Source organism: Pongo pygmaeus, chromosome 13 (genome assembly GCF_028885625.2).
Source record: "Pongo pygmaeus isolate AG05252 chromosome 13, NHGRI_mPonPyg2-v2.0_pri, whole genome shotgun sequence".
Lineage (NCBI taxonomy): Eukaryota > Metazoa > Chordata > Mammalia > Primates > Hominidae > Pongo > Pongo pygmaeus.
Window position 1 is genome coordinate 58673244 of NC_072386.2, and position 27104 is coordinate 58700347.

At 45.0% G+C, this 27104-nt stretch overlaps 1 protein-coding gene across 4 annotated transcripts in view; it reads left to right on the plus strand.

Moving 5' to 3' along the window:
* The window catches only part of FXN (frataxin), a 52903-nt gene that overhangs the window by 16241 nt on the left and 9558 nt on the right, over positions 1 to 27104 (plus strand). Inside the window, exons 3-6 of one of the 4 annotated variants that reach the window (XR_010123310.1) lie at positions 575 to 695; positions 11995 to 12092; positions 20035 to 20253; positions 23988 to 24137. Coding sequence is in view for 2 of the 4 variants with exons in the window: in XM_054501569.2 (XP_054357544.1) it covers positions 575 to 695; positions 11995 to 12092; positions 20035 to 20185 (370 nt within the window). In the remaining 2 variants the exon portion in view is untranslated. Of the gene's footprint in view, positions 1 to 574; positions 696 to 11994; positions 12101 to 20034; positions 20644 to 23987; positions 24138 to 27104 lie in introns of those variants that run through there. The other 3 variants (XR_008504592.2, XM_054501569.2, XM_063649592.1) reach the window with 3 other exon arrangements.

Sequence of the window (27104 nt, forward strand, 5' to 3'; positions counted from 1 at the left end):
GAGTCTCTCTCTGTCGCCCAGCCTGGAGTGCAGTGACGCGATCTCGGCTCACTGCAACCTCCGCCTCCCGGGTTCACGCCGTTCTCCTGCCTCAGCCTCCTGAGTAGCTGGGACCACAGGCGCCTGCCACCACGCCCGGCTAATTTTTTGTATTTTTAGTAGAGACGGGGTTTCACCATGTTAGCCAGGATGGTCTCGATCTCCTGACCTTGTGATCCGCCCGCCTCAGCCTCCCAAAGTGCTGGGATTACAGGCGTGAGCCACCGCGCCCGGCCTTTAAATTTTTACTTTGGGCCGGGCACGGTGCCTGATGCCTGTAATCCTAACAGTTCGAGAGGCTGAGGCACGTGGTGGATCACTTGATGTCACGAGTTCACACCAGCCACTGCACTCCAGCCTGGGTCACAGAGTGAGACTCTGTCTCAAAAAAAAAAAAAGAAAAAGAAAAACTTTTACTTTGTACATGTTATTTTCATCAATTTAATGAATTTAAATAACAAATGTGTAAATTTGATATTAATAAAATGGAAGCATTTGGTAATCATATGTTTTGGGTTTTGTGCTTCCCCTGCAGCTCTCTAGATGAGACCACCTATGAAAGACTAGCAGAGGAAACGCTGGACTCTTTAGCAGAGTATTTTGAAGACCTTGCAGACAAGCCATACACGTTTGAGGACTATGATGTTTCCTTTGGGGTACCTCTTGACTTTTTTTAATTTTTCTGTTTCCCCCTCTAAGAATTTTAGTTCACTAAAATGAAGAATTTCCCTCCAGCAGAGCTAAGCATCAAGTAGCATGGAGTTGTAGGTAGGACTAAAAGACTAGGGTTCCGGGAGGCGGAGGTTGCATTGAGCCAAAATCACGCCACTGCACTCTAGCCTGGGTGACAGATCGAGACTCTGTCATTCATAGATAGATAGATAGATAGATAGATAGATAGATAGATAGATAGATAGGATAGATAAGATAGATAGATGATAGATAGATAGATAGAGTAGATAGATAGATAGATAGATAGATAGATAGATAGATAGATAGAGTAGATAGAGTAGATAGATTAGATAGATAGAGTAGATAGATAGATAGATAGATAGATTAGATAGATTAGATAGATAGAAACTAGGCTTCAAGCTGCAGTCCAGCTCTACCAGGCTTGTTGTGACTCTGGGCAAGTCACTCAGCCTCTCTGAGCCTCATTTTCCAGCTTCAGTGGATATCCATGAAGGCAAATCAGAGAGGGGCCTGAGTGTGTATTTGTCCAGCAGGCAGATGGAAGGAACAACAAACTAGACCGGTAGTTCTTCAGCAGGGGTAAGATAACTGCCCAAAAGTTATTCAGATTACAAAGACGTGAGCCCTGCTCCTGTGAGACAGTGTTGGGGTAGGTCGGGTGCATTCCTGGGAAGCATATTTTTTAAAAGCTCACCTGGGATTCTAATGTGTATCCCTAGGTCTCATTCCTAGAGATTTTGATTACTTGGTCTGGGGTGTGGCATGACCTGGGCAGGGCACTGGGATTTTTAAGCTCCACAGATGATTCCAATGTGCAGCTAGTATGAGAACTTGTTTTTGTTTGTTTGTTTGTTTTTTTGAAGGGGTCTCACTCTGTCGCCCAGGCTGGAGTGCAGTGGTGCAATCTTGGCTCACTGCTCCGCTTCCTGGGTTCAAGCAGTTCTCCTGCCTCAGCCTCCTGAGTAGCTGGGATTATAGGCACCTGCCACCACGCCTGGCTAATTTTTGTATTTTAGTAAAGACGGGGTTTCACCATGTTGGTTAGGCTGGTCTCGATCTCCTGACCTCAAATGGTCCACCCCCCTCAGCCTTCCAAAGTTTTGGGATAACAGGCGTGAGCCACCAGGTCTGGCCTGGTGTGAGAACTTCTGAGTTGGATGAAACATTAGCCCCAGATCCTAGAAGCCAGGGAAGTGCTGGTCTTTATCGACTGGCCACCAGGTGGCAGATTTGGGCAAGGGTCTGCCTTTGGGTTTAGAATTATTGCTTAGGCCTTAGAGTAGTTCTTTTTTGCCAGTGGGAGAAAATCCCTTGAAGATGGTTTTCTGGGTTGGTTGGTTTGTTTGTCTGTTTGTTTGTTTTTTGAGACAGAGTCTCCCTCTGTTATTCAGCCTGGAGTGCAGTAGCATGATCTCACTGCAACCTCTGCCTCTCGGGTTCAAGCAGTTCTCCTGCCTCAATCTCCCAAGTAGCTGGAATTACAGGCACACGTCCCCACACCCAGCTAATTTTTGTATTTTTAGTAGAGACAGCGTTTCACCACGTTGGCCAGGCTGGTTTTGAACTCCTGAACTCAAGTAATCCTCCCACCTCAGCCTCCCAAAGTGCTAGGATTACAGGTGTGAGCTACCGCGCCTGGCTCCTCAAAGATGTTAATCCTCTTGATGGCAATTAACTAATACCAGGAAACGTCACGAAGCGTGCATTTTGGATTCATTCATGGAATTGTTGAGGACAATCAGCCATCAGACTAAAGCGATAGAAATGATATTGAAAATTGCAGCGGGAGCACTGGATGGAGAAGGCACTCCACATAATGGAGGAGGCAACCAAGTCTTAGAGAAGGTATCAAGCCTGACTATAAGGACAGTGAGGGAATTGAAAAAAAAAAAAAAAGGAGCAATGGAGCAGGGAAGGGTTGAATGCCTTCCCAGTAGATTCAGTAATTGCTGTCAGCAGCAAAAAATGCAGTAGTGTCTGGGCAGGGCTTTAAAAGTGCTTGCACAGGCAGCCCTAGAGGGCCAGGCTGCTTGGGAACTCTTACAAACTGACCTGCCAACTTGAGCATCCACAGCCTGCTGAGAGGTTAAGGGCCTTCTCTCCCCTAGCCTCTACTAGAGCTTGTAACTGCTGGGAACCAAGTCGCAGGCTAAACTCTGCCCACACATGCAGACATTGATTAGCAAGCCCCGAAAACAGTCATGAAACCTGTTTTTATAGGATTAGTGAAGCCCTAGTTTGACCAGAGTACTTTGCATGAATGTTTTGTTAGAAGCAAATGTGCCAGTATTCTAGCAGCTGCATTTGGTTTACTTCCTTTTTTTTTTTTTTTTTTTTGAGTTGAAGCCTAGCTCTGTCACCCAGGCTGGAGTGCAGTTGTGCACTCTTAACCCACTGCAACCTCTGCCTCCCAGGTTCAAGCAATTCTCCTGCCTCAGACTCCTGAGTAGCTGGGATTACAGACATGTGCCACAATACAGGGCTAATTTTTGTATTTTTAGTAGAAATGGGGTTTCACCATGTTGGCCAGGCTGGTCTCAAACTCCTGACCTCAAATGATCCACCTGCCTCAGCCTCCCAAAGTGCTGGGTTAACAGGCATGAGCCACGGCACCTGGCAAAAGTCATCTTTTGGTTTACTTCTATTGAACTGAAAAAGTCACAAGTGTATTTATATTTAATTAAATATATTTATATAAAAATACAGTATTTAGTATTATTATTTTTAGAGACAGGGTCTCGCTCTGTCACCCAGGCTGGAGTGCAGTGGCACAATCATAGCTCACTGCAGCCTGAAGCTTCTGGGCTCAAGTGATCTTTCCACCTCAGCTTCCCTAGTAGCTGGGACTACAGGCACATGCCACCATACTCAGCTAATTATTTTATTTTATTTATGGGTCTCGCTATGTTTCCCAGGCTGGTCTCAAACTCCTGGCCTCAAGCGATTCTCTCACCTCGGCCTCCCAAAGCACCAGGATTACAGGTGTGTGCCACCACACCCAGCCACAAATCTATAAATTTATAAAGGAGGACTATTTTTAAAGAGGGTCCCACTACTTGTAGGCAGGAAGCAGAGCCTCTGGCCATAACTGAAAAACAAGCACTTCCAAGAAGGGGCAAAGGGAACATGAATTTATGCTGAGAGGCGTAGCTAAGCATACGTATTCAGCAGATTATGGGAGGATCTATGAATATTCACAAAGGGATGGTGCACGCATGAGGAGTAAGCTAACATGCAGCATGTCTCCCATGTTCACCTTCGGCAGAAACTTAACACTGAAATGTATTACAGGGCAACAAAATGAGACCGCATATCTACATAACCTAGCTATTTGGTAGGCTGAAGCAGGAGGATCACTTAAGCCCGGGAGTTTGAGGCAGCTGTGAGCCATGATCGTACCACTGTTCTCCAGCCAGGGTGACAGGGCAAGACCCTGTCTTAGACCACTCTGTGGTCAGTGGTTATCAGGAAGGAATGCTAGTCAGTTGTGCTGAAACCACGAAAAAGGAAGGGCAGAATTAGGTGATTGGTTGATACCAGTGGTGAAGTGAGTCTTTTTTTTTCTTTTTGAGATGGAGTCTCGCTCTGTTGCCCAGGCTGGAGTGTAGTGGCACGATCTCAGCTCACCACAACCTCTGCCTCCTGAGTTCAAGCGATTTTCTTGCCTCAGCCTCCCGGATGTCTGGGATTACAGGCGCCCGCCACCACGCCCAGCTAATTTTTTTTATATTTTTAGTAGAGATGGGGTTTTACCATGTTGTCAGGCTAGTCTTGAACTCCTGACCTCAGGTAATCCACCTGCTTCGGCCTCCCAAAGTGCTGGGATTACAGGTAGCTCCAAAGTGCTGGGATTACAGGCATGAGCCACCATGCATGGCCTGAAGTTAGTCTTTTGAAAGGGCTAGTTTCTGTTTAGCCCTTGGGGGGGAAAAACTAATGGCAGTTAGGGAGGGAGTAGAACGAGTCCTGTTTGAACTCCTTTCCCATCATGGCCAAAACTTAAATTTTTTTTTAGGTATCTCTGGGCTCCCCTTGGCCAAAAGATGGTTTGTTGAGTCAGTTGGGAGCTTAGAATTTTGTTTTTATTTCTCACATCATTGAATCAATTTGAAACAGGTGACAAAACCTTCTGCTCCCAGTAGTGGGTCAGAGAACCTTCCTGATTCCTGCCCTGAGAGTGTCTCTCTGAAGACAACATTAGACTCGTAGGCTTTCCAGATTCTGTAACCCATTCTTTCAAAGGAAGAGATACCTATATTTTTCTAGCCAATTCATATACTTTGAGTATCACTCAAGAGCAAAATTATTTCTAACAAATCATTTACTAATTAGCAAATGCTTAAGTGTAGATTTAGAAAGCTAAAGATATATAGTGGCTGCCATCTATAGTTTGGACTTGTGATTGACTACATCGAAATGCTAACTCTGTACCCTAGAGTATGAATTTCTGATAGAGTCCTTCAGATGCTAACTAATTTATGTATTTCATGTTTGATAATATTATTACTTCAGCTTTGTGGGAGGGCAGTCGTTTCCTCCCCTGAGATATATCTGGAAGTTACCTCCTTTGTGAAGCCTTCCTAAATACTCCAAGCAGACACAGTCCTTCCTTTCTCCCTTACCCAGCACTCTGAGGATGACTCTGTGGAGCACTGATTCCTCTGTATTATAATGGTCTGTTTACACGTCAGCTACCACCTATAATACACTGAGTTCCTCAACAGCAGGGACACTGTCCATTCTTTGATCCCAGTGTCTGGAACAGTGCCAAGTACATAGTAGGGACTTAATAAATATTGATTCATATGTAAATGAGACTTTTCCAAAACATGCTTTCGTTGATGCCTCTCAGCATTTATACACCTTTTACCAACTCGCTACTGGCCAAATAGACAAATGAAAGTAGTAATCCAGATGCATCCAAGAGGACATCTGTTCTTTTTTCTGCCTGTGGAGTGGGAGACTTAAGTGGCTTCTTAACTGGTGTGTCATCTGATCAAGTGGTCCAGGTAATGGGTGGATGCCAATGTCTGGCCCAGGCTTCACCCCTTACTGGCACTGGTCGTTACAGAAGACACTCTACCAGAGCTGAAAGGACTTCTTGTCACTAGGCAACTGTGGAGTCTGCTCTACTTGACCTAGTAAAATCTGCCTGGAGACTGTTAGAGTCACCATACTACCTGAAGTTACCTCCAAGCTGCCGTCTTTTTTTTCCTAGGTGGAGTCCTGGCCTCTTAGATATTTTAATAAGGATTTGCTTGTTGACATGTTCTTTATTCACTAAGGTGTCAGCATATTACTGTCTTAGAACTGAGGGTTCATCTTTTTTGGATCAGGACCTCCCTCTAAGAATCTTATGACTACTATGGTCCCTCTCCCAATAAAAACTTCCATACTCACCTGTTTAAAAAAAACAAAAACTTTAAACATATTAAATTTAACAGTTTTATTGAGCAAAGAATGATTCATAAATCGGGAAGGCTGCAACCAGAATAGGTTCAGAGAGACTCCAAGGTGTGCCACATGGTTGAAGAGGATTTAGGATTTATGCGCAGAAAAAGGAAAGTGACATGCAGAAAATGAAAGTGAGGGCCTGGTGCTGGTGCGGTGCCTCACGCCTGTAATCCCAGCACTTTGGGAGTCCGAGGCAGGCGGATCATGAGGTCAGGAGATTGAGACCATCCTGGCTAACACGGTGAAACCCCGTCTCTACTAAAAATGCAAAAAATTAGCCGGGCATGGTGGCGGGCACCTGTAGTCCCAGCTACTTGGGAGGCTGAGGCAGGAGAACGGTGTGAACCTGGGAGGCGGAGCTTGCAGTGAGCCAGGATCACGCCACCGCACTCCAGCCTGGGTGACAGAGCGAGACTTCGTCTTAAAAAAAAAAGAAAAAGGAAAATGAAAGTGAGGTACAGAAACAGCCAGGTTGGTTACAGCTTGGTGTTTGCCTTAAACTTCGTTTGAACAGTTGGCCGCCTTTGATTAGCCAAAACTCGGTGATTGGTACAAGAGTAGATTACAGTTCACTATGTACAGAGAAGCCCTTAGATCCAAACTTAAAATATGTAAGGAGGCAGTTTTAGCTACACTTAAGTTAACATACTCAGGAGTACCATTCCAGCTTCAAGCTGGAAGTGTTTGCAGCCCCCTGAGACCACTTAATCCCAAGTTAAAAACCCCTGCTCAGAGGCATCATTTTTTTTTTTTTTTTTTTTTGAGACAGATCTCGCTCTGTCACCCAGGCTGGAGTGCAGTGGCACGATCTCAGCTCACTGCAACCACCACCTCCTGGGCTCAAGGGATTCTCTTGCCTCAGCCTCCCAAGTAACTGGAATTACAGGCATGTGCCACTATGTCCAGCTAATTTTTGTTTGTATTTTTAGTAGAGATGGGGTTTCACCATGTTGGCCTGGCTGGTCTTGAACTCTTGACCTCAAGTGATCCACCAGCCTTGGCCTCCCAAAGTGCTGGCATTAGAGGTGTGAGTCACTGTTCCTGGCCCAGTGAGGCACCATCTCATTGGATATGGAGACAAAGGATCTAGCTAGCATCCTGGATTTGTATTTTCTTTCCAAGAGTCCTTAAGTGATATCTAATTTTTGCGAGCTGCAGGTTCCTCAGCTATGAAATGAGTGACATTAATCTCCTCTCTTCAGATTTATAAGAGGATCAATTAAAATGGCATAGGTAAAAGTGCATCCTAGCAAGTTGGTATCTACTTTAGAAATGAAGGAGGTCATATGTATGTGAAGTCTCCAGACCCAACATGCCATCTTATATGTGTCTATTTCTACAAGTGAGCTGGTGACAACAGTAATCACTATTTTTGCTCCTACGTGGGTAGGGCTGATCTTGACTAGGAGGAGTCAATAAGACTCACCAGCCGGGCGCGGTGGCTCACGCCTGTAATCCCAGCACTTTGGGAGGCCAAGGCGGGCGGATCACAAGGTCAGGAGATCGAGACCATTCTGGCTAACACAGTGAAACCCCGTCTCTACTAAAAAAATACAAAAAAATTAGCCGGGCGTGGTGGTGGGCGCCTGTAGTCCCAGCTACTCGGGAAGCTGAGGCAGGAGAATGGCGTGAACCCGGGAGGCAGAGCTTGCAGTGAACCAAGATCGAGCCACTGCACTCTAGCCTGGGTGACAGAGCGAGACTCCATCTCAAAAAAAAAAAAAAAAAAAAAAAAAAAAAAATGACTCACCAGCTGTGGCCACTGTCTGTGCTGATTGGCTAGTGCCTCTGTCTCAGAAACTGCTACATATTTTGACTATTCCCCCTGCACTTAAGGGCGTGCAAACTCCCAAAATAGACTCAGATTGTCTAAGGAATAATAATGATGATGAAGAGAAAGCCCTCTTTATCTGGTCTATTTGTAGTCGTTCCAAAAGCATTAAGAATTTCTGCTGAACTAATGCAGCTAGTTTCTTTCCTGTCACCACTTTCCTTCCAAAATAATTTCAAGATCTGTGGGGGAAAAATCTAATTACAGTGAACAGACTGGTGGGAGGAAGTTGAGCATTGGAGTTTTCTGCCCTGTGTAACCTTGCCCTAAGTTGGGCAGATGGTATCACACTACCTGGTCATCATCTGCTCATTCACTATTTGACCAGTTGGTCATTCATTCACAAATGTCCTTTTTGCAGGAGGGATGGAGGTGCTAGACCTGCAGATGCTAGCATGAAAAGACAAATCTCCTGCTGCCAAGGTGCTTAAAGTAGTGGAGGTCAGGGGACAAGCAAGCAGTCAGGCAGCTCTGAATGCAGAGGCAGGAAGCACCACGAGGCAGTGGGACCCACAGAGGGGTAGCAGGGTAGAGGTGAGTGGGTCTCATGTGGGGAGGGAGGAAGTTGACTGCAGAGAAGGTGCCAGGGGATGAAAATAGCTTGAGAGCTGTGGAGCTAGAAGGGCTCTCACATTTGCTTATTAATATGCCCTTTGCAAAAGAGTGGCCTGATGCCCGAAGTCACTCAAAAAATGTCCGATTCCGATAGGAAAAAGTCAATTTTGGCTTCAGTGGTTGCATGTGCACCCCCTGATTTGCTGTGTGCTGATGCATTGTGGTGATGGACGCAAGTGCGGAGACCTTGAGCACGCATCTGCCCCTAGTTCTTGCCCTGAGTCCTCGAAGGAGGCAGGAGAGACATCATGGGAGACAGGCGCTGCTGATCAGTGATGAGACGAGACCTGGAACTCACATCTTATACTCAGTCCTCTGCCCTTTCTGCTGGATTGTGGCCCCCTCAGTATAGGGTGCAACACACAACTGGAACATTTAAGGGCCACAAAGAGGACAAATTACCAATGATTGTGTGTTGATTCTTTGAGCTCTTTATCTCATGGAAAAATAATTTATAAAACTCTGTATGGGATGAGTGGGAAATAGGGAATATTAACGGGTGCGGGGTTTCTTTTTGGGACAATGGAAATAGCTGGAATTAGATAGTGGTGATGTTTGCACACTTTGTGAAATACTAAAAACTCCTGAATTGTACAGTTTTAAGAAACTTTTATTTATTTGTTTTTGAGACAAGTTCTCTGTGTCACCCAGGCTGAAGTGTGGTGGCATGATCACCAGTTATTGCAGCCTCAATCTCTGAGGCTCAAGCAATTCTCCCACCTCAGCCTACCAAGTAGATGTGACTATAGGTGCGCACCACCACACCCAGCGAATTTGTAATTTTTTGTAAAAACAAGGTTTCACCATGTTGTCCAGTCTGGTCTTGAACTCCTGGGCCCAAGCGATCCTCCCACCTTGGGCTCCCGAAGTGCCAGGATACAAGCATGAGTCACCACACGCAGCCTCAGTTTTAAGAAACTTTTAAATAAATGAAATATAGTCATACCAAAACAGTAAAAATGGGTTTCAGGAAAAAAAATGTTTTTTAAACAAACTGATGTGTAGTATAATCCTATCCCTTTTAAAAAAAAATGCTTTCAAAAACTGGCAGTCAACTCATAAAAGGCCAAATACTTATGATTCCACTCATGAAGTAGTCAAAAGTAGTCAAAAATCACAGAAACACCAACATAAATGTATAATTTTTATTTTCAATTAAAGATGAGTCAAAATCATAGAAATAGAAAGCAGACAGGTGGTTACTAAGGGCTATGGGATGGGGAAATTAGTGTCTAATGGGCACAGAGTTTCAGTGTTACAAGGTGAAAAGTTCTAGAGTTATGCTGCCCAGCAGTGTGAATATACTTTATTGTTCTGTACACTTAAAATGGTTAATATGGTAAATTTAGTGTTATGTGCTTTTTACTATAGTAAAATAAAAAAAAAAAAGTGGGGCTGAGTGCAGTAGCGCACACCTATAACATAATCCCAGCACTTTGGGAGGCCAAGGTGGGAGGATCACTTGAGTCCAGAAGTTTGAAACCAGCCTAGTCAATATAGCGAGACCTCATGTCTACAAAAGAAAAATGTTAAAATTAGACAGGTGTGGTGTCTGTAGTCGCAGCTCTCCGGAGGCAGGGACTGAGTCAGAGGATCACTTGAGCATAGGGGTTTGAGGCTGCAGTGAGCCATGATCCTGCCACTGCTGCAGCCTGAGCAACAGAGCAAGAGCCTGTTGTAAAAACAGACAAACAAAAACTGGCAACTGATACCTGAGAGTGAATATCTTTTATCGCTGGTTAATGGGATCGAGAGAATGCTTCATGTTATAGAAAGAACAGTGTCTTTGGACCCACAGAGACCTGGATTTAAGATTAGCTCTGCCAGTTACTAAGTACTGTTTACTATGAACCTCTGTTTTCCTCATCTGCGAAACTGGAATAATGAATCCTACCACCAACAATTGTAGTCAAGTTGGAAACAATTTACACAAAGTGCCAAACACCAAGCCTGGCACAGTAGGAACTGAGTAAATAGTGGTTAATATTTTTATCAGTGTCTGCATTGCTGACGTCTCCATCATTTCTATACATTTGTTTTTGAATCAGAAAAAGATGTTATTTTAAAAAAAAAAACCCAGTAGTGCCCCTTGTCCCATTCCTATCAGTTATATTATTATTGTTACTACCCTCTGGAATTTCAATAGCTCTTTGTTTTTTGGGTTTTTTGTTTTGTTTTGCTTTGCTTTTGAGACAGGGTCTCACTCTGTCGCCCATTCTGGTGTGTAGTGGTGTGATCTCAGCTCACTGCAGCCTCAACCTCCTGGGCTCAGGTGATCCTCCCACTTCAGCTTCCCAAGTAGCTGAGACCACAGGCGTATGCCACCACACTTGGCTAATTTTTGCATTTTTAGTAGAGACACAGTTTTGCCATATTGCCTGGGCCGGTCTGGAACTTCTGGGCTCAAGCCATCTGCCTGCCTCGGCCTCCCAAAGTGCTGGAATTTCAGGCATGGCCTAAATAGCTCTCTGTATTTGCAAAGGTGTGTTATAAGAATCATTCAGAGCCTCTTGATTGGAGTGAGACTCTAGAATGCACAGAAAAAGCTGCCGCCATGGATCTCTGCAAGTCATGCACAAGATGGGGAACAGCAGGCTCCCCCCTGCTTACCAGTTCCAATACAGAGAACTAGCCCTGTAGCAGTTTCTTTCATATCTCACCCATTCTAAAGAGACCACAGGCCTTAGAAGTAAAGGACTCTTTTGTTGAGAGTGTTTTCAAATTTAAATGAGCATTTATTGGTCAAAGATGGACCAACTAGTCTTTTGAAGAATTCAAGGCTCTTTAGAGAAAAATAAAGCCTTGGAGGAGTATCTGAGAAGCTTGTTAGATGCGTGGGAAGAGTCTGGAAATAAAAAACTTCATCTGGAGTTTCTGCCTTCTACCAACAGAGCTGAAGCTAATGCTCTTCTAAGATAAGCAAAGCAGATGGTTTGCATACTTCCTTTCCTTCCTTTTACTTCTTCTGTAATAGACTTGTCGTGTCTGATGTTTGGGCTGACGTGGTACTCTAATAGAGTTAGAGTCTGCAATTTTTTTATGTCCTCTAGTATGTTCTGGTTGATGGTTGAGGGCAACAAACCAGCAGTCCCAGATGCCAGCACCAAGACCTGAGACAGGTCACTTAACTCTCTGAGCTTCATCACCATTCTCACCTTGCAGACCTCACAGGGAACAGGGAAAGCTCTATGAGATACAACACCAATGTGATTAATCCTATTCTGATTCTGATTCTATGGTACTTGTAGAAATTTTGTGTACTTGTAGAAATGGAAAGTGTTGAGATGAAACATGAAGCAATGATGACAAAGTGCTTTTTCTTGTTTTAATTTCTTTATGCTTTTTTCCACCTAATCCCCTAGAGTGGTGTCTTAACTGTTAAACTAGGTGGAGATCTAGGAACCTACGTGATCAACAAGCAAACGCCAAACAAGCAAATCTGGCTATCTTCTCCATCCAGGTATGTAGGTATGTTCAGAAGTCAACATAGGTAATTCTTAAAGACTTCCGAAATGCGACATTGTGGACCATTTAAGAAATGTCAGCTGAGCACGGTGGCTGACACCTGTAATCCCAACACTTTGAGAGGCTGAGGTAGGAGGATCACTTGACAGGAGTTCAGAACCAACCTGGGCAACATAGTGAGTCCCTGTCTCTGTAAAGAAAAGAAAAATAAAGTCACGGCTGGGTGCGGGCTCACACCTGTAATCCCAGCACTTTGGGAGGCCAAGGCCTGTGGATCACTTGAGCTCAGGAGTTTGAGACCAGCCTGGGCAATGTCACAAAGCCCCACCTCTACTAAAAATATAAAAATTAGCCAGGTATGGTGGCACACGCCTATAGTCCCAACTACTTGGAAGGCTGAGGTTGAGCCTCAGCCTTAGCCCAGGAGGTAGAGGTTGCAGTGAGCCAAGATCGCGCCACTGCACTCCAGCCTGGGCAACAGGGCCAGACCCTGTCCCAAAAAAAAAAAAAAAAAAGTCACCGTCTTATGTTAGCATCCTTATAAGTGAGCCTTTCCTGATATTTTATGGCCTGTCTCATTCTCAGTAGAAAAGTTTACTCTAGTTACATAACTTCTCCCTGCTGACAATTTGGATACTGTAAGCAGGCATCAGGATATTAAGAAGATCTGAAGTGAGTAGCTTATAACTTTTCCAAATTCAGCCTAGACAGTTTTCCTCTATTAAATTATTGCCCTGACTTTAAAAAAAGCTACTTTTGACCTTGTAGCATTTGAACAAGTTGCACTTTGTCTTCAAAGCAAGTTAAAGTTTGACCTCTACTTGTTTTGAGCCTCTCAGGTAAAGGGTTATTTGAATTCCCTTCGCAGGATGGGGTTGTGTACCCTGTGGAGGTGGTAGAGTGTTTTATATTGCTGCTCCAGGGCATTTAATCCCTTCTGCCTTTTCCATTGATGTGCTTTCAATCTAGAGGAATAAAAGATTGTGTTGGAGACACAATGTGGCCTGCATAGCATCTGAAAGCCTGAGAACATGCAGGGAGAGACGTCCCTCATCCCTCAGCAGCCTGGCTGCTGTTGAAGTGGTTGTAAGAAAGTAAAAGAGAAATGCCCACAAAAAGTTCTCAGATCCAGTCATTCATTAGCACTTCCAAAGAGAGCATGTTGACTGTGAATTGGGAAAGGGCCAGATAAAACCAGCATAGAATTATTTGAAAGACTAACAGTATTTGCAGTTTTTAAAAATTATAACCTTACTCTATCCCCTAACATTGACATCATTTTTAGGCAATTAATATTATACCATTTATTATTCTGTGCTCTCTCATGCTTTGTTCAGAATAAATAGTGTTATGTTTCCTTTCCCCACACTCTCATCCAGGAAGTGTGCTAGAGTTCAACAGAAACAGCACTAGAAATCACTGTCATTCTAGGAAGGCCCTAATTCACAGATTGTATTGGTTTTTAGACCCAGTTAGTATGCTGGAGGTTGGAGGATTTTAACCTCTGTGGGCAGCTAGCCTGTGTGGCCTCAGTCATTCTTCCTGACCCTTGCTGTGCTTGAGCCTGTGTGTTCTTATCCTTCATCTCCGGGGGAACGAAGTGGATCAGCTCAGTCCAGCGATCACTTTTGGGGATCAGTGGCTTTGTAGATATCGGGCAGGCACTTACCCCAAAAGAACTTTCCCCATATCTGAAGACTGAAAACGTCCGTATCGTATTTGGACACACTGCCCAGCAATAGGCTCTTACCCTAGCTGTGTTCAGAAGCATGAGAATTTGGAAAGATCTGCTGAGCATGCCCTTTACTGTCACAGATACTATCTTCCTCAAAAAAAAAAAAAAAAAAATATATATATATATATATATATATATATATATATATATATATATATATATATGGGGTGGGTGGGGCAGGGTGAGACTGGGTGAGACTGAAGAGGTGCCTTGGCCGGAGCAGGCCACACCCAGAGACCACAGGCTCCCTGGTCTACCTCAGGCCCCTCCCCTTCCTGCACCCGGTTTCCGGCAGATCCAGAGTGGCCACCGCTGGATGGGAGTCCGGGGAAGGGAGGCAGAGAAGCGGGCCCTGAGGACAAGCTCTCAGTCTTCTGTGGGAAGTGGCGGCAAGACGGCAGCTCCCAGCGAGGGGTGGAGGCCGAGTCAGTCTGCTGGTCACTGGAGGCCAAGATGCTGCCTAACACAGCCGTCCCGCTCCGGTCCTCATCACCAGGGCAGCTCTCCCCACTCCCGGCCTGCTGCCCACACAGACTGCGGGGTTCCAGGGGAGCAGGACCCAGGCCGTCCCGAGCCTGTCTTCTTGGAAGGAGCAGGCCGGAGCGCGGGAGCGCCTTGTAGCTGTACCTGCGAAGGCACAGGATTCCGCGGGAAGATCCCGCAGTTTCGGGCCGTCGTCATTGTTTTTATACCTGTGGCAAATGGCATGACCAGACACACGGTTATGTCTGGAGAAACCTCTGTAGAGGAGCAGGAGGTTGTGGACATGCTGTGGCCCGGACAGTGGCTGCCGAGCAGTTGGAGCCTGCACCCGCCCAACTTAGCTAAAGAAGCCCCCATACTCTCTGTGGAAAAGATTTCCAGAAGCTGTTGTGTCAATAACAAAGCCTCAAAAAACAACAACAACAACAAAAACATAAAATTATCAACAATAAATATCATCCTTGAGTCTGCTTTGAAAAGTATGGTGAAATTCTGCAGAGGCATTCACCCGGCAAGATACCATCCTCATAGCCAGATCTGCAGGTCCCAGCCATCATGCCAGAGAAAATGCTCCATTCACCACTCCTCAGCTTCTGCTTCTGGTTTCAGAGGTCGCTGTATTGGAGGGGCTTTAAAGCGAGAAGGGTCTTTACCCACTTACTCTTATTCACAGATGTGAATATGGAGGTCCAGTGAGGAAAGTGACATGTCCTAAGTCAGAATAGAGTCAACAAGAAAACAGGACCAAAAATGACCTAGCCTCTAGTGTATAATGGGCATTGATGAGCTACTGGAAATACAGAGATGAAGAAAACACAGTCCCATCTTCAAGGAGCTCAATCTAGCAAGGGAGACAGACTCTTTGTAGGTGGGACCGGGCTTCCCTGCGGCAGAAGGAAGCTTGAAATTGGTAACGAGCCTCAGCAGGGACAGAGGCAGGCCACCACGCTACCCTGAGAGGATCGCATGTGGACCCTGAGAGGACCAGGGAGCCTGTGGTCTCTGGGTGTGGCCTGCTCCGGCCAAGGCACCTCTTCAGTCTCACCCAGTCTCACCCTGCCCCCCTCACCCCATATATATATATACGTGTATATATACATATATATACGTATATATATATATATATTTTTTTTTTTTTTTTTTTTTTTTTTTGAGGAAGATAGTATCTGTGACAGTAAACGGCATGCTCAGCAGGGGCTATGACCTGGCCCTGCTTTGACCCACTAGCTGTGCTGTAGGGCCAGGTGGGGCCTGGAGTGGCCTGTGCTAAGGGGTTACTGTGAGCTCTTTCCACTCCCCCAAGGCATTGCATAAATAATGTCACTTTCTGTTTGCAAAGCAAAATCAGGGACACAATTTTCTAGAACATGGGGTGCCTCCCCTCCCCCCAGCCCAACAGAAGGTCTACAATGACTGATGGGCCCTTGTTTTTGTTTGAAACGGAACACCCCACAGGGTTCCGAGTGGTCATTTGTGGCCCACAGGCCACTGGCAGGTGGAGGCAGAGCTGCAGAGCCCTCGGGAGCCACAGAGGGCCTGCTGGCTGCCACAACATGCCAACTCAGCTGCTGCTGGCCCTCCTGTGGGCGGCAGTGCTAGTGATGTGCAGAATCCTGGGACTAGTGCCAAGGAACCTATAGATACCCTGGGTGACCCAGGCGTGCACTGCTGTGGTGGCCTTCACAGTCAGAAGATGACAAGCTGAGAAGGGGACAATCAGCCCAGGGTGAGATCCACAGAAAGGCCAGGGCCAAGATGCGGCCAGCATCTCAGGCTGGTGGTGGTCTTACGTCAACCATGCCAGAGGCCAGTCCTTGATTGCTCCAAACTGTCTGCTCGAGGGTTCCAAATGAAATGAGCAGGTCCTCCTGTCAGGACCTAGGTTAGTTTCTGAAAAAGCATGAAAAGCAGGCCTCTTGAACTTCCCCAAGTGACTGATGCAAAGCGCATCCTGCATGCTTCACAGCACCATGGAGAGGATCTTCAGGGGCAAACTGAAGACTACCTGAATGACAGCACTGACTGTCAGCAAACCGCAGAGCTGCCTGACCAAGAAATTGTGAGACAGAAGCAATGCTTGCAGGCAAAGAAGAAGAAGGGGCCAGACACAGTGGCTCACGCCTGTCATCCCAGCACTTTGGGAGGCCGAGGCAGGCGGATCACTTAAGGTCAGGAGTTTGAGACCAGCCTGGGCAACATGGTGAAACCCTGTCTCTACTAAAAATACAAAAAATTCGCCAGGCGTGGTGGCGGGCACCTGTAATCCCAGCTACTCGGGAGGCTGAGACAGGAGAATCGCTTGAAACCAGGAGGCGAAGGTTGTAACGAGCTGAAATCGTGCCACAGCACTCCATCCTGGGCGACAGAGTGAGACTGTCTCAAAAAAAGGAAGAGAAGAAGGAAAGGCCAAGGCAGGAATGAAACAGGCCACGAATGTTGGAGTTAAGCAACTGGCCTCCCCGTGCTAAGCGGCTACTGTGAGTTCTTTCCACTCCCCCAAGACATTGCATAAATAATGTCACTTTCTGACACTCACCACGCTGAATGTCCTGCCTGTGCTCGAGGGTGGTATGATGGGGACTTGGCAGTAGAGGGGAACAGGGAAACCAGACATGGTGGTCCCCCAGCTTCCCAGCTACAAATCCCTCTGAAGAGTGTGGATGACAGTGGTGACCTTAGGTGCATCTTTCTAATGTCCTGAGGGGGCAATTGTAGAAGCAAACATGCAAATGTGGTAAGAAATCCAAAAGAGTAAAGAGCTCGGAGAGTAGTAGGCCTCTACAGGGTGCAAGGGCACAGCTGGAGACAGAGCTCCCGAGGCTGCAGCTGATGCTGCCCGCTCTGCCTGAACTGCACCAAAAACATGTGATGAGGCCATAGCGGGAGTCCACGGAGGAGGACGCCTACTGCCCGACCTCTAGCAGAGACTAACCAAGGTGCGTGAAAACTTGAACCGCATGTGTCACACCCATGACCACTACAAGAAGATGGCCCAAAACCTGGCCCAGGAATTGAAGAAAGAGACTTCCAATTTGCTGTAAGAAAACGGCCCAGGGGCAAGCATGGTAGCTCACACCTGTAATCCTAGCACTTTGGGAAGCTGAGGCAGGCAGATGGCTTGAGCTCAGGAGTTCCAGACCAGCCTGGGCAACATGGTGAAACCCCGTCTCTACCAAAAATACAAAAATTAGCCAGGTGTGATGGTGCATGCCTGTGGTCCCAGCTACTCAGGAGGCTGAGGTGGAAGGATTGCCTGAGTCTGTGGGGCAGAGGTTGCAGTGAGCTGAGATCGCACCACTGCACTCCAGCCTAGGTGACACAGTGAGACCCCATCTCAAAAAAAAAAAAAGAAAGAAAGAAAGAAAACGGCCCAGGAAGGCTGGAGGGCCACCATGTCCATTGAGAGAGTGCTCCAGGCACTCCAAAAAGAAAATGATCACAACAGGAAGAAACCGGCTGGCTATGAGATCAACTTCCAACCTTTTACAAGTGGCCTTTGGCTCCTGGCACCCCGCCCACAGCTAACGGGCCCAGAAGTGCTAGGGGGACCATGGGCCGCCAGGGCCCCCAGGAGGGAGGCAGGTAACGATGCGAGGGCTTGGGTCCAGAGCACCAGCTGGTTTGATTCTGTTTTCCATGTACCTGGGTCCTGAATGCCCAGAGACTCGGGGGAACACCAGCCGGTGCTGCTCCCTTTAAAGCACTTTTGATTGATTTCTTGTTAATTTAGCAACTGTTACTGGTTGATGCTGCAGTTACTCTCACTGAAGTTTGATTGATAGCGTTAGGATGGTAAGGCACTGTTTTTCAAATAAAGGTTGTTTAATATAAAAAATTTTTTTTTTTCTCTCAGCCTTTCACATTGGTTCAAAATATCTTTCATCTGGCTGCATTTCTGATTTTTGTTTTTTTTTTTCTTTTATTTATTGTTAATTTAAAATAATTTTTTTTTGTCAACATGGGGTCTCACTTTTTTGCCTAGGTTGGTCTCAAACTCGTGGCTTCAAGCAATCCTCCGACGTCAGCCTCCCAAAGTGCTGGGGTTATGGGTATGAGCCACTGCAGCGGCCTGGTTTTTTTGTTTTGTTTTGTTTTTTAATTTGACAACTTTTCAGGTCCTGTGAAATCAGCAGTCTTTCCTCCCACCTTCCCCACCCTGAGAAGATTGCAGAATAAAGGAGAGTTCTAGGGACACTTGGGCATCAGTGCCTGTGCTCAGAGCACCTCAGGCAGTGTGGAGGGGTCTGGAGGTTACTCAGGCTCTGCCTGGCAACCCATAGCAGTATCAGAGTATAGGGCCAAGGGGACGGTCCTTGGACTTGGTGTGGTTTATTAGTCCTTTTCCTGTGACCCTGATGGTTTGATTCACTCATTTTTATCTCCATACTGGGAACAGGTTCAAGCCCCAGCATTTGGTTGATAGTGCAGGAATCCTTGATACTTTTATTGCCCAAGCTTCCCTTCTTGGTGACCTCCTCCTAGCCTCAGTCTTTGGAAAAGCCCTCCTTGAGTGCTCAGGCAGACTCAGGTGCCCTTTCTTCTGGGCTCCCGTGCACTCTGTTCTTACTCCATCAGGGTGCCACATGCACTAGTGTTACCTGCTGCCGTGGCCGCTCATCCACGAGGCCATGAGGGAGTGGAATGTACATCTGGTATAAGAAGACATGGCAGAAGCCAGCCTCCAATCTGTCCACACGAATATGGCATTCCCAAAGCAATGTGCATGTGCCGTTATTCACTGGATGAGCTTGAGGTGGATGAACTAGCCCACCAGGCTCTCAGTGTCATGAATTTAACATTGAATTAAGAAAAATATTTTTTAAAAATAATAGTTTAGGTGATTGCTGGGGTGCTAGGAGACGAAGGAATGGGGAATAACTGTTTAATGGGTATAGTTGGCCTTCTGTATCTGTGGGTTCCACATCTGATTCAACCAACCATGGATCAAAATATTTAAAAATAAAAAACAATAAAACAACAAAAATGATACAAATAAAAACCAATATAACAACTATTAACAGCATTTACATTGTACTAGGCATTATAAGTAATCTAGAGATGACTTAAAGCACACAGAAGGATGTGCCTAGGTTAGATGCATGTATTGTACCATTTCATATCAGGGACTTGAGTACCCACGGATTTTCGTATCTGCAGATCCTGGAACCCCTTCCCCATGGATACCAAGGAACAACAGCACTGGGTCTCCTTTTGGGGTGATGCAGATGTTTTGAAGCTAGACAGAGGTAGTGGTTGCACAACATTGTAAATGTACTAAATGCCACCAAATTATTCATTTTAAAATGGTTAATGTGTTATGTGAATTTCACCTTAACAACTAATAATATTATAGGTAAGGCACAAGTTACATCTGTAGCACAAAAATGGTCCTAATTTTTAAAAACACTGCTCTAGCATAGCAGGTATCACATGTGAGGTAGCAAAAGCTGGAGATCAAAGTGTGATACCTGGAGACTTATCAGTAAGGGTCAAATGTTTTTTCAGGTTTTGAGAATCATTCTTGGAATTGTTCCGGAAGATATATTGTATAACTCTTTTTAGATGCTAAGATAAGAAGGCAGATATACACTGTAGCTCATTTTGTGTTATTTTCTAGAGCTTTACTCCAGTCAATTTCTTGGGGGCAGCATTTGTGGAATCAGTGGTTCATCTGAAGGGCTGTGCTCTGGAATTACTATGTATTTGTTTTGTCTTCCAGTGGACCTAAGCGTTATGACTGGACTGGGAAAAACTGGGTGTACTCCCACGACGGCGTGTCCCTCCATGAGCTGCTGGCCGCAGAGCTCACTAAAGCCTTAAAAACCAAACTGGACTTGTCTTCCTTGGCCTATTCCGGAAAAGATGCTTGATGCCCAACCCAGTTTTAAGGACATTAAAAGCTATCAGGCCAAGACCCCAGCTTCATTATGCAGCTAAGGTCTGTTTTTTTTTGTTGTTGTTGTTTATTTTTTTTCATTCCTGCTTTTGAGGACAGTTGGGCTATGTGTCACAGCTCTGTAGAAAGAATGTGTTGCCTCCTACCTTGCCCCCAAGTTCTGATTTTTAATTTCTGTGGAAGATTTTTTGGATTGTCTGATTTCCTCCCTCACATGATATCCCTTATCTTTTATAATGTCTTATGCCTATACCTGAATATAACAACCTTTAAAAAAGCAAAATAATAAGAAGGAAAAATTCCAGGAGGAAAAATGAATTGTCTTCACTCTTCATTCTTTGAAGGATTTACTACAAGAAGTACATGAAGAGCAGCTGGTCAACCTGCTCACTGTTCTGTCTCCAAATGAGACACATTAAAGGGTAGCCTACAGATGTTTTCAGGCTTCTTTCAAAGTGTAAGCACTTCTGAACTCTTTAGCATTGAAGTGTCGAAAGCAACTCACACGAGAAGACCATTTCTTATTTGTGCTTTGTGAATGCCAAGGTGTGGCCTGCACTGGGTTGTCCAGGGAGACCTACTGCTGTTTCTCCCACATATTCACATATGTGTCTGTGTGTATATATATTTTTTTCAATTTAAAGGTTAGTATGGAATCAGCTGCTACAAGAATGCAAAAAATCTTCCAAAGACAAGAAAAGAGGTAAAAAAGCCGTTTTCATGAGCTGAGTGATGTAGCGTAACAAAATCATGGAGCTGAGGAGGTACCTTGTAAACATGAAGGGGCAGATAAAGGAAAGAGATACTCATGTGATAAAGAGAGCCCTGGTCCTAGACATAGTTCAGCCACAAAGTAGTTGTCCCTTTGTGGACAAGTTTCCCAAACTCGCTGGACCTCTGCTTCCCCATCTGTTAAATGAGAGGATAGAGTGTGGTTGATTCCCAGCATTCAGTGGTCCTGTCAAGCAGCCTAACAGGCTAGTTCTAATTCCCATTGGGTAGATGAGGGGATGACAAAGAACAGTTTTTAAGCTATACAGGAAACATCGTTATTGGTGTTGCCCTATCATGATTTCAGTTGAATTCATGTGAAAATAATAGCCATCCTTGGCCGGGTGCGGTGGCTCACACCTATAATCCCAGCACTTTTGGAGGCCGAGGTGGGTGGATCACCTGAGGTCAGGAGTTCAAGACCAGCTTGGCCAACATGATGAAACCCCATCTCTACTAAAAATACAAAAATTAGCCGGGCATGATGGCAAGTGCCTGTAATCCCAGCTACTCGGGAGGCTGAGGCGGGAGAATCACTTGAACCCAGAGGCAGAGGTTGCAGTGAGCCGAGATCGTGCCGTTGCACTGTAGCCTGGGGGACTGAGCGAAACTCTGTCTCAAAATAATAACAACAATAAAATAATAATAATAATAGCCATCCTTTATTGTACCCTTACTGGGTTAAGCCTATTATACCACATTACCTCATTTTAATTTTTACTGACCTGCACTTTATACAAAGCAACAAGCCTCCAGGACATTAAAATTCATGCAAAGTTATGCTCATGTTATATTATTTTCTTACTTAAAGAAGGATTTATTAGTGGCTGGGCGTGGTGGCATGCACCTGTAATCCCAGGTACTCAGGAGGCTAAGACGGGAGAATTGCTTGACCCCGGGAGGAGGAGGTTGCAGTGAGTCAAGATCGTGCCTGAGCGACAGAGCGAGACTCCGTCTCAAAAAAAAAAAAAAGGAAGGGTTTATTAGTGACAAGTTTGTATTAATATGTAGCAAAGACTTTTCCAATGGGTGAATAAAAACACATTCCATTAAGTCAAGCTGGGAGCAGTGGCATATACCTATAGTCCCAGCTGCTCAGGAGGCTGAGACAGGAGGATTGCTTGAAGCCAGGAATTGGAGATCAGCCTGGGCAACATAGCAAGATCCTATCTCTTAAAAAAAGAAAAAAAAAAAACCTATTAATAATAAAACAGTATAAACAAAAGCTAAATAAGCAAAATATTTTTTCTGAAATAAAATTATTTTTTGAGTCTGATGGAAATGTTTAAGTGCAGTAGGCCAGTGCCAGTGAGAAAATAAATAACATCATACATGTTTGTGTGTGTTTGCATCTTGCTTCTACTGAAAGTTTCAGTGCACCCCACTTACTTAGAACTCGGTGACATGATGTACTCCTTTATCTGGGACGCAGCACAAAAGAGGTATGCAGTGGGGCTGCTGTGACATGAAAGTGGAAGTTAAGGAATCTGGGCTCTTATGGGGTCCTTGTGGGCCAGCCCTTCAGGCCTATTTTACTTTCATTTTACATGTAGCTCTAATTGGTTTGATTATCTAGTTCCCAAGGCAGTGGGAGATCCCCATTTAAGGAAAGAAAAGAGGCCCGGCACAGTGGCTCATGCCTGTAATCCCAGCACTTTGGGAGGCTGAGGCGGGTGGATCACCTGAGGTCAGGAGTTCAAGACCAGCCTGGCCAACATGGCAAAATCCCGTCTCTACTAAAAATATTTAAAAGTTAGCTGGGCATGGTGGCTCGTGCCTATAATTTCAGCTACTCAGGAGGCTGAGGCAGGAGAATCACTGTAACCTGAGGGATGGAGGTTGCAGTGAGACGAGATCTGCCACTTCACTCCAGCCTGGCCAAAAGATCCAAACTCCGTCTCAAATAAATAAATAAAGGGACTTCAAACACATGAACAGCAGCCAGGGGAAGAATCAAAATCATATTCTGACAAGCAAACTGGAAAAGTACCACCGTGTGGACCAATAGCCCCCCCCACCGCAGACCCTGGGAGCATCGCCTCATTTATGGTGTGGTCCAGTCATCCATGTGAAGGATGAGTTTCCAGGAAAAGGTTATTAAATATTCACTGTAACATACTGGAGGAGGTGAGGAATTGCATAATACAATCTTAGAAAACTTTTTTTTTCCCCTTCCTATTTTTTGAGACAGGATCTCACCTTGTCACTCAGGCTGGAGGACAGTGGTACAATCAAAGCTCATGGCAGCCTCGACCTCCCTGGGCTCGGGCAATCCTCCCACAGGTGTGCACCTCCATACCTAGCTAATTTGTGTATTTTTTGTAGAGATGGGGTTTCACCATGTTGCCCAGGCTGGTCTCTAACACTTGGGCTCAAGTGATCCACCTGCCTCGTCCTCCCAAAATGCTGGGATTACAGGTGTGTGCCACAGGTGTTGATCAGAAAGCTTTTTCTATTATGTTTACCTTCTGGAGTGGGTAGACCCTCAGCCACATAGAAAATAAAATGTTCTGGCATGACTTATTTAGCTCTCTGGAGTTACAAAGAAGCAATGAGGTGTGTAAAAGAGAACCTGGGTTTTTGAATAACAAATTTAGAATTTAATCGAAACTCTGCCTCTTACTTGTTTGTAGACACTGACAGTGGCTTCATGTGTTGTTTTTTTTTTTTTAATCTATAAAATGGAGATATCTAACATGTTGAGGCTGGGCCCACAGGCAAAGCACAATCCTGATGTGAGAAGTACTCAGTTCATGACAACTATTGTTCTCACATGCATAGCATAATTTCATATTCACATTGGAGGACTTCCCCCAAAATACGGATGACACTCTCTACCCAACCTTGAACTTAATCAAAATACTCAGTTAACTTCATATTAGATTCTGATTCCCTGGAACCATTTATCGTGTGCCTTACCATGCTTATATTTTACTTCATCTTTTGTATACCTTCTAAAACTATTTTAGCTAATTTAAAATTTGACAGTTTGCATTAAATTATAGGTTTACAACATGCTTTATCCAGCTATACCTGCCCCAAATTCTGACAAATGCTTTTGCCACCTCTAAAGGAAGACCCATGTTCATAATGATGGAGTTTGTGTGGATTAACCATGCAAGGTTGCGAAGGAAAAATCGCTTTACACTTCCAAGGTACACACTAAGATGAAAGTAATTTTCGTCCATGTCCAGTTGGATTCTTGGCTCATAGTTATCTTCTGCAAACTAAAACAGCTATATGCCAGCAAGGGAGAAAGGGGAAGGAGGGGCAAAGTTTTGAAATTTCATGTAAATTTATGCTGTTCAAAACCGCGAGTTCATAACTTTGTGTATAGAGTAAGAAATGCCTTTTCTTTTTTGAGACAGAGTCTTGCTCTGTCACCCAGGCTGGAGTGCAGTGGCGCGATCTGGGCTCACTGCAACCTCCGCCTCCTGGGTTCAAGCAATTCTCTGCCTCAGCCTCCCAAGTAGCTGGGATTACAGGCGCCTGCCACCACACCTGGCTAATTTTTGTATTTTTAGTAGAGACGGGGTTTCACCATCGTGGCCAGGCTGGTCTTGAACTCCTGACCTCGTAATCCACCTGCCTTGGCCTCCCAAAGTGCTGGGATTACAGGTGTGAACCACTGCACCCAGCCAGAAATGCCTTCTAATGTTTGGTTTATCTTAATTAGCCAGGACACTTGGAGTGCATCCCAAAGTACCTGATCAGTGGCCCCTTTGGAATGTGTAAAACTCAGCTCACTTATATCCCTGCATCTGCTACAGAGACAGAATCCAAGCTCATATGTTCCATCTTCTCTGGCTGTATTGTTTAAGGAATGGAAGGCACCAGAACAGATTTATTGAAATGTTTATTAGCTGAAGATTTATTTAGACAGTTGAGGAAAACACCGGCACCCAGCAGTAAAATTGGCTCTCAAAGATTTTCTTCTCCTGTGGAAAGTCAGACCTCTGAGGCCCCATCCATGTAGAAGTACTAGTGCAAGAAGGGCCTCTGCTGTCCACTTGTGTTTCTGTGATCTGTGGGAACATTGTTAACGCCACATCTTGACCTCAAATTGTTTAGCTCCTGGCCAGGCGCAGTGGCTCACACCTGTAATCCCAGCACTTTGAGAGGCTGAGGCAGGTGGTTCACCTGAGGTTAGGAGTTCGAGGCCAGCCTGGTCAACATGGTAAAACCCCGTCTCTACTAAAAATACAAAAATTAGCTAGGCGTAGTGGCACATGCCTGTTATCCCAGCTACTCGGGAGGCTGAGGCAGGAGAATTGCTTGAACCTGGGTGGTGAAGGTTGCAGTGAGCTGAGATTGCACCACTGCACTCCAGCCTGGGCGACAAGAGAGAAACTCCATTAAAAAAATGTAACTCCCGCGTCTGCCATTTTAAGTGTAAAGGTGGCTAAATTATATAGAAAAATAAGACAATATCATTTCCCAATTACATTCCTTTCCTACCGCACTCTACAATGCTAGTGGAGATTTTTCCAAAAGAAAATGGCTTAAATAAAACCCTAAGAGAAAGAAAAACTTTAAATCCCTCCAAAGCTCAAAAGTAATAGAAACAGATGAGTTTGGAGTCAGGATTTCTGTGTAAGGTTGCCTAGGCTGTGTACTGCACATCTCCAGGTGCCACTGTTCACAGAGATTATAACTACAATGTGAGGTGAATGGTGCCACTGACAGTTATGCAAACCATCCAGAGCATAGCCACCTGATGCTGCTGGGATTCCTCTTGCCAATCCATCAGCAGTTCCCCTTGAATGTTTCACCAAACTTCCCTTAAATCTGCCCTCTCCTGCCCATCCCCAGTGGAGGTCCTCATCATTTTTCATCCGCATTTTTGCAGGAGCTTTCTTACATCCACCTTCCTCCTTTTCTCTCAGCCCATCATCTTATCTACACAGTCTCCAGAGTAAGCTTTCAGAAAGGCAATCTCTTGTCTGTAAAACCTAAGCAGAACCAAGGCCAAGTTTCTTAGCCTGAAAAATGTGCTTTTCTGACTGAACTAACTGTTCAGACACTGACTCTACATATAATTATGCTTTTCTACCCCCTCACACTCAACACTTTGACTCCAACAATCCTAAATCCCCAGATCCCTAAGTGTGCTGTGCTATTTCACATGGCTCTGATACTTGGCCAGTGCTGTTTCCATTTTGGTCTTTATTCCCCACATCTCTGCCTGGGGGGTAGATTCTACCCTGAAAAATGTTCTTGGCACAGCCTTGCAAACTCCTCCTCCACTCAGCCTCTGCCTGGATGCCCTTGATTGTTCCATGTCCTCAGCGTATCATGTTTGTCTTTCCCAGCAGTGACCTACCGTGTGTCACCCCTGCTTGGCTGTACCTTCCATGAGGCTAGGACTATGTGTCTCCTTTGTTGACTGCTGTTGCTCTAGCATCTCGCACAGTTCCTTGCAATTAGAGCACTATAAATGTCAAATAAATGTGTTATAATTATATATTTAAGATTGTTGTTCAAATAAACTCTAAATAACCCCAACTCCAAGAGTGTTAGCAAGAAATATAAATTTTACAGAAGAATGGTTGGAGGTGGGGAGGGTGTCCATGGAGTGAGTTACCTCACACAGGCACGGAAAAACTTGAACCTCCTAAGGACATTTTTAAGCTCTCTTTCCCATTTTCTCTCCTGGATTCCCATTGCCTGGTCTCATTTCTCTCTTCTCCACCACGCCACTTCCTCAAAAATTCCTTTAGGGTTTGTTCTTAAGCTTAGATAGGTTTCCCATTCTGAAATACAAAGGCCTGGTAATTAGCCAACTTACCTTGTTGCGGATGTGGAGGGCAAGACTCTCAGACTCTATGACTCAACTATATTGCAACAATTAGGCTGAAAGTTCCTTGAGAGTAAGTGTCCAAATCTTTTCATGTTTGGTTCCCAGGGCTCACTACAGTTGTTGGTGTATCATAGGCACTCTAATATCTTCTTAAAGAATCAATATCATTAAAATGGCCATAACTGCCCATAGCAATTTACAGATTCAATGCTATTTCTATCAAACTATCACGGTCATTTTTATTTTATTATTTTTTTCTTTGAGACAGAATCTCACTATTGTCACCCAGGCTGGAGTGCAGTGGCATGATCTCGACTCACTG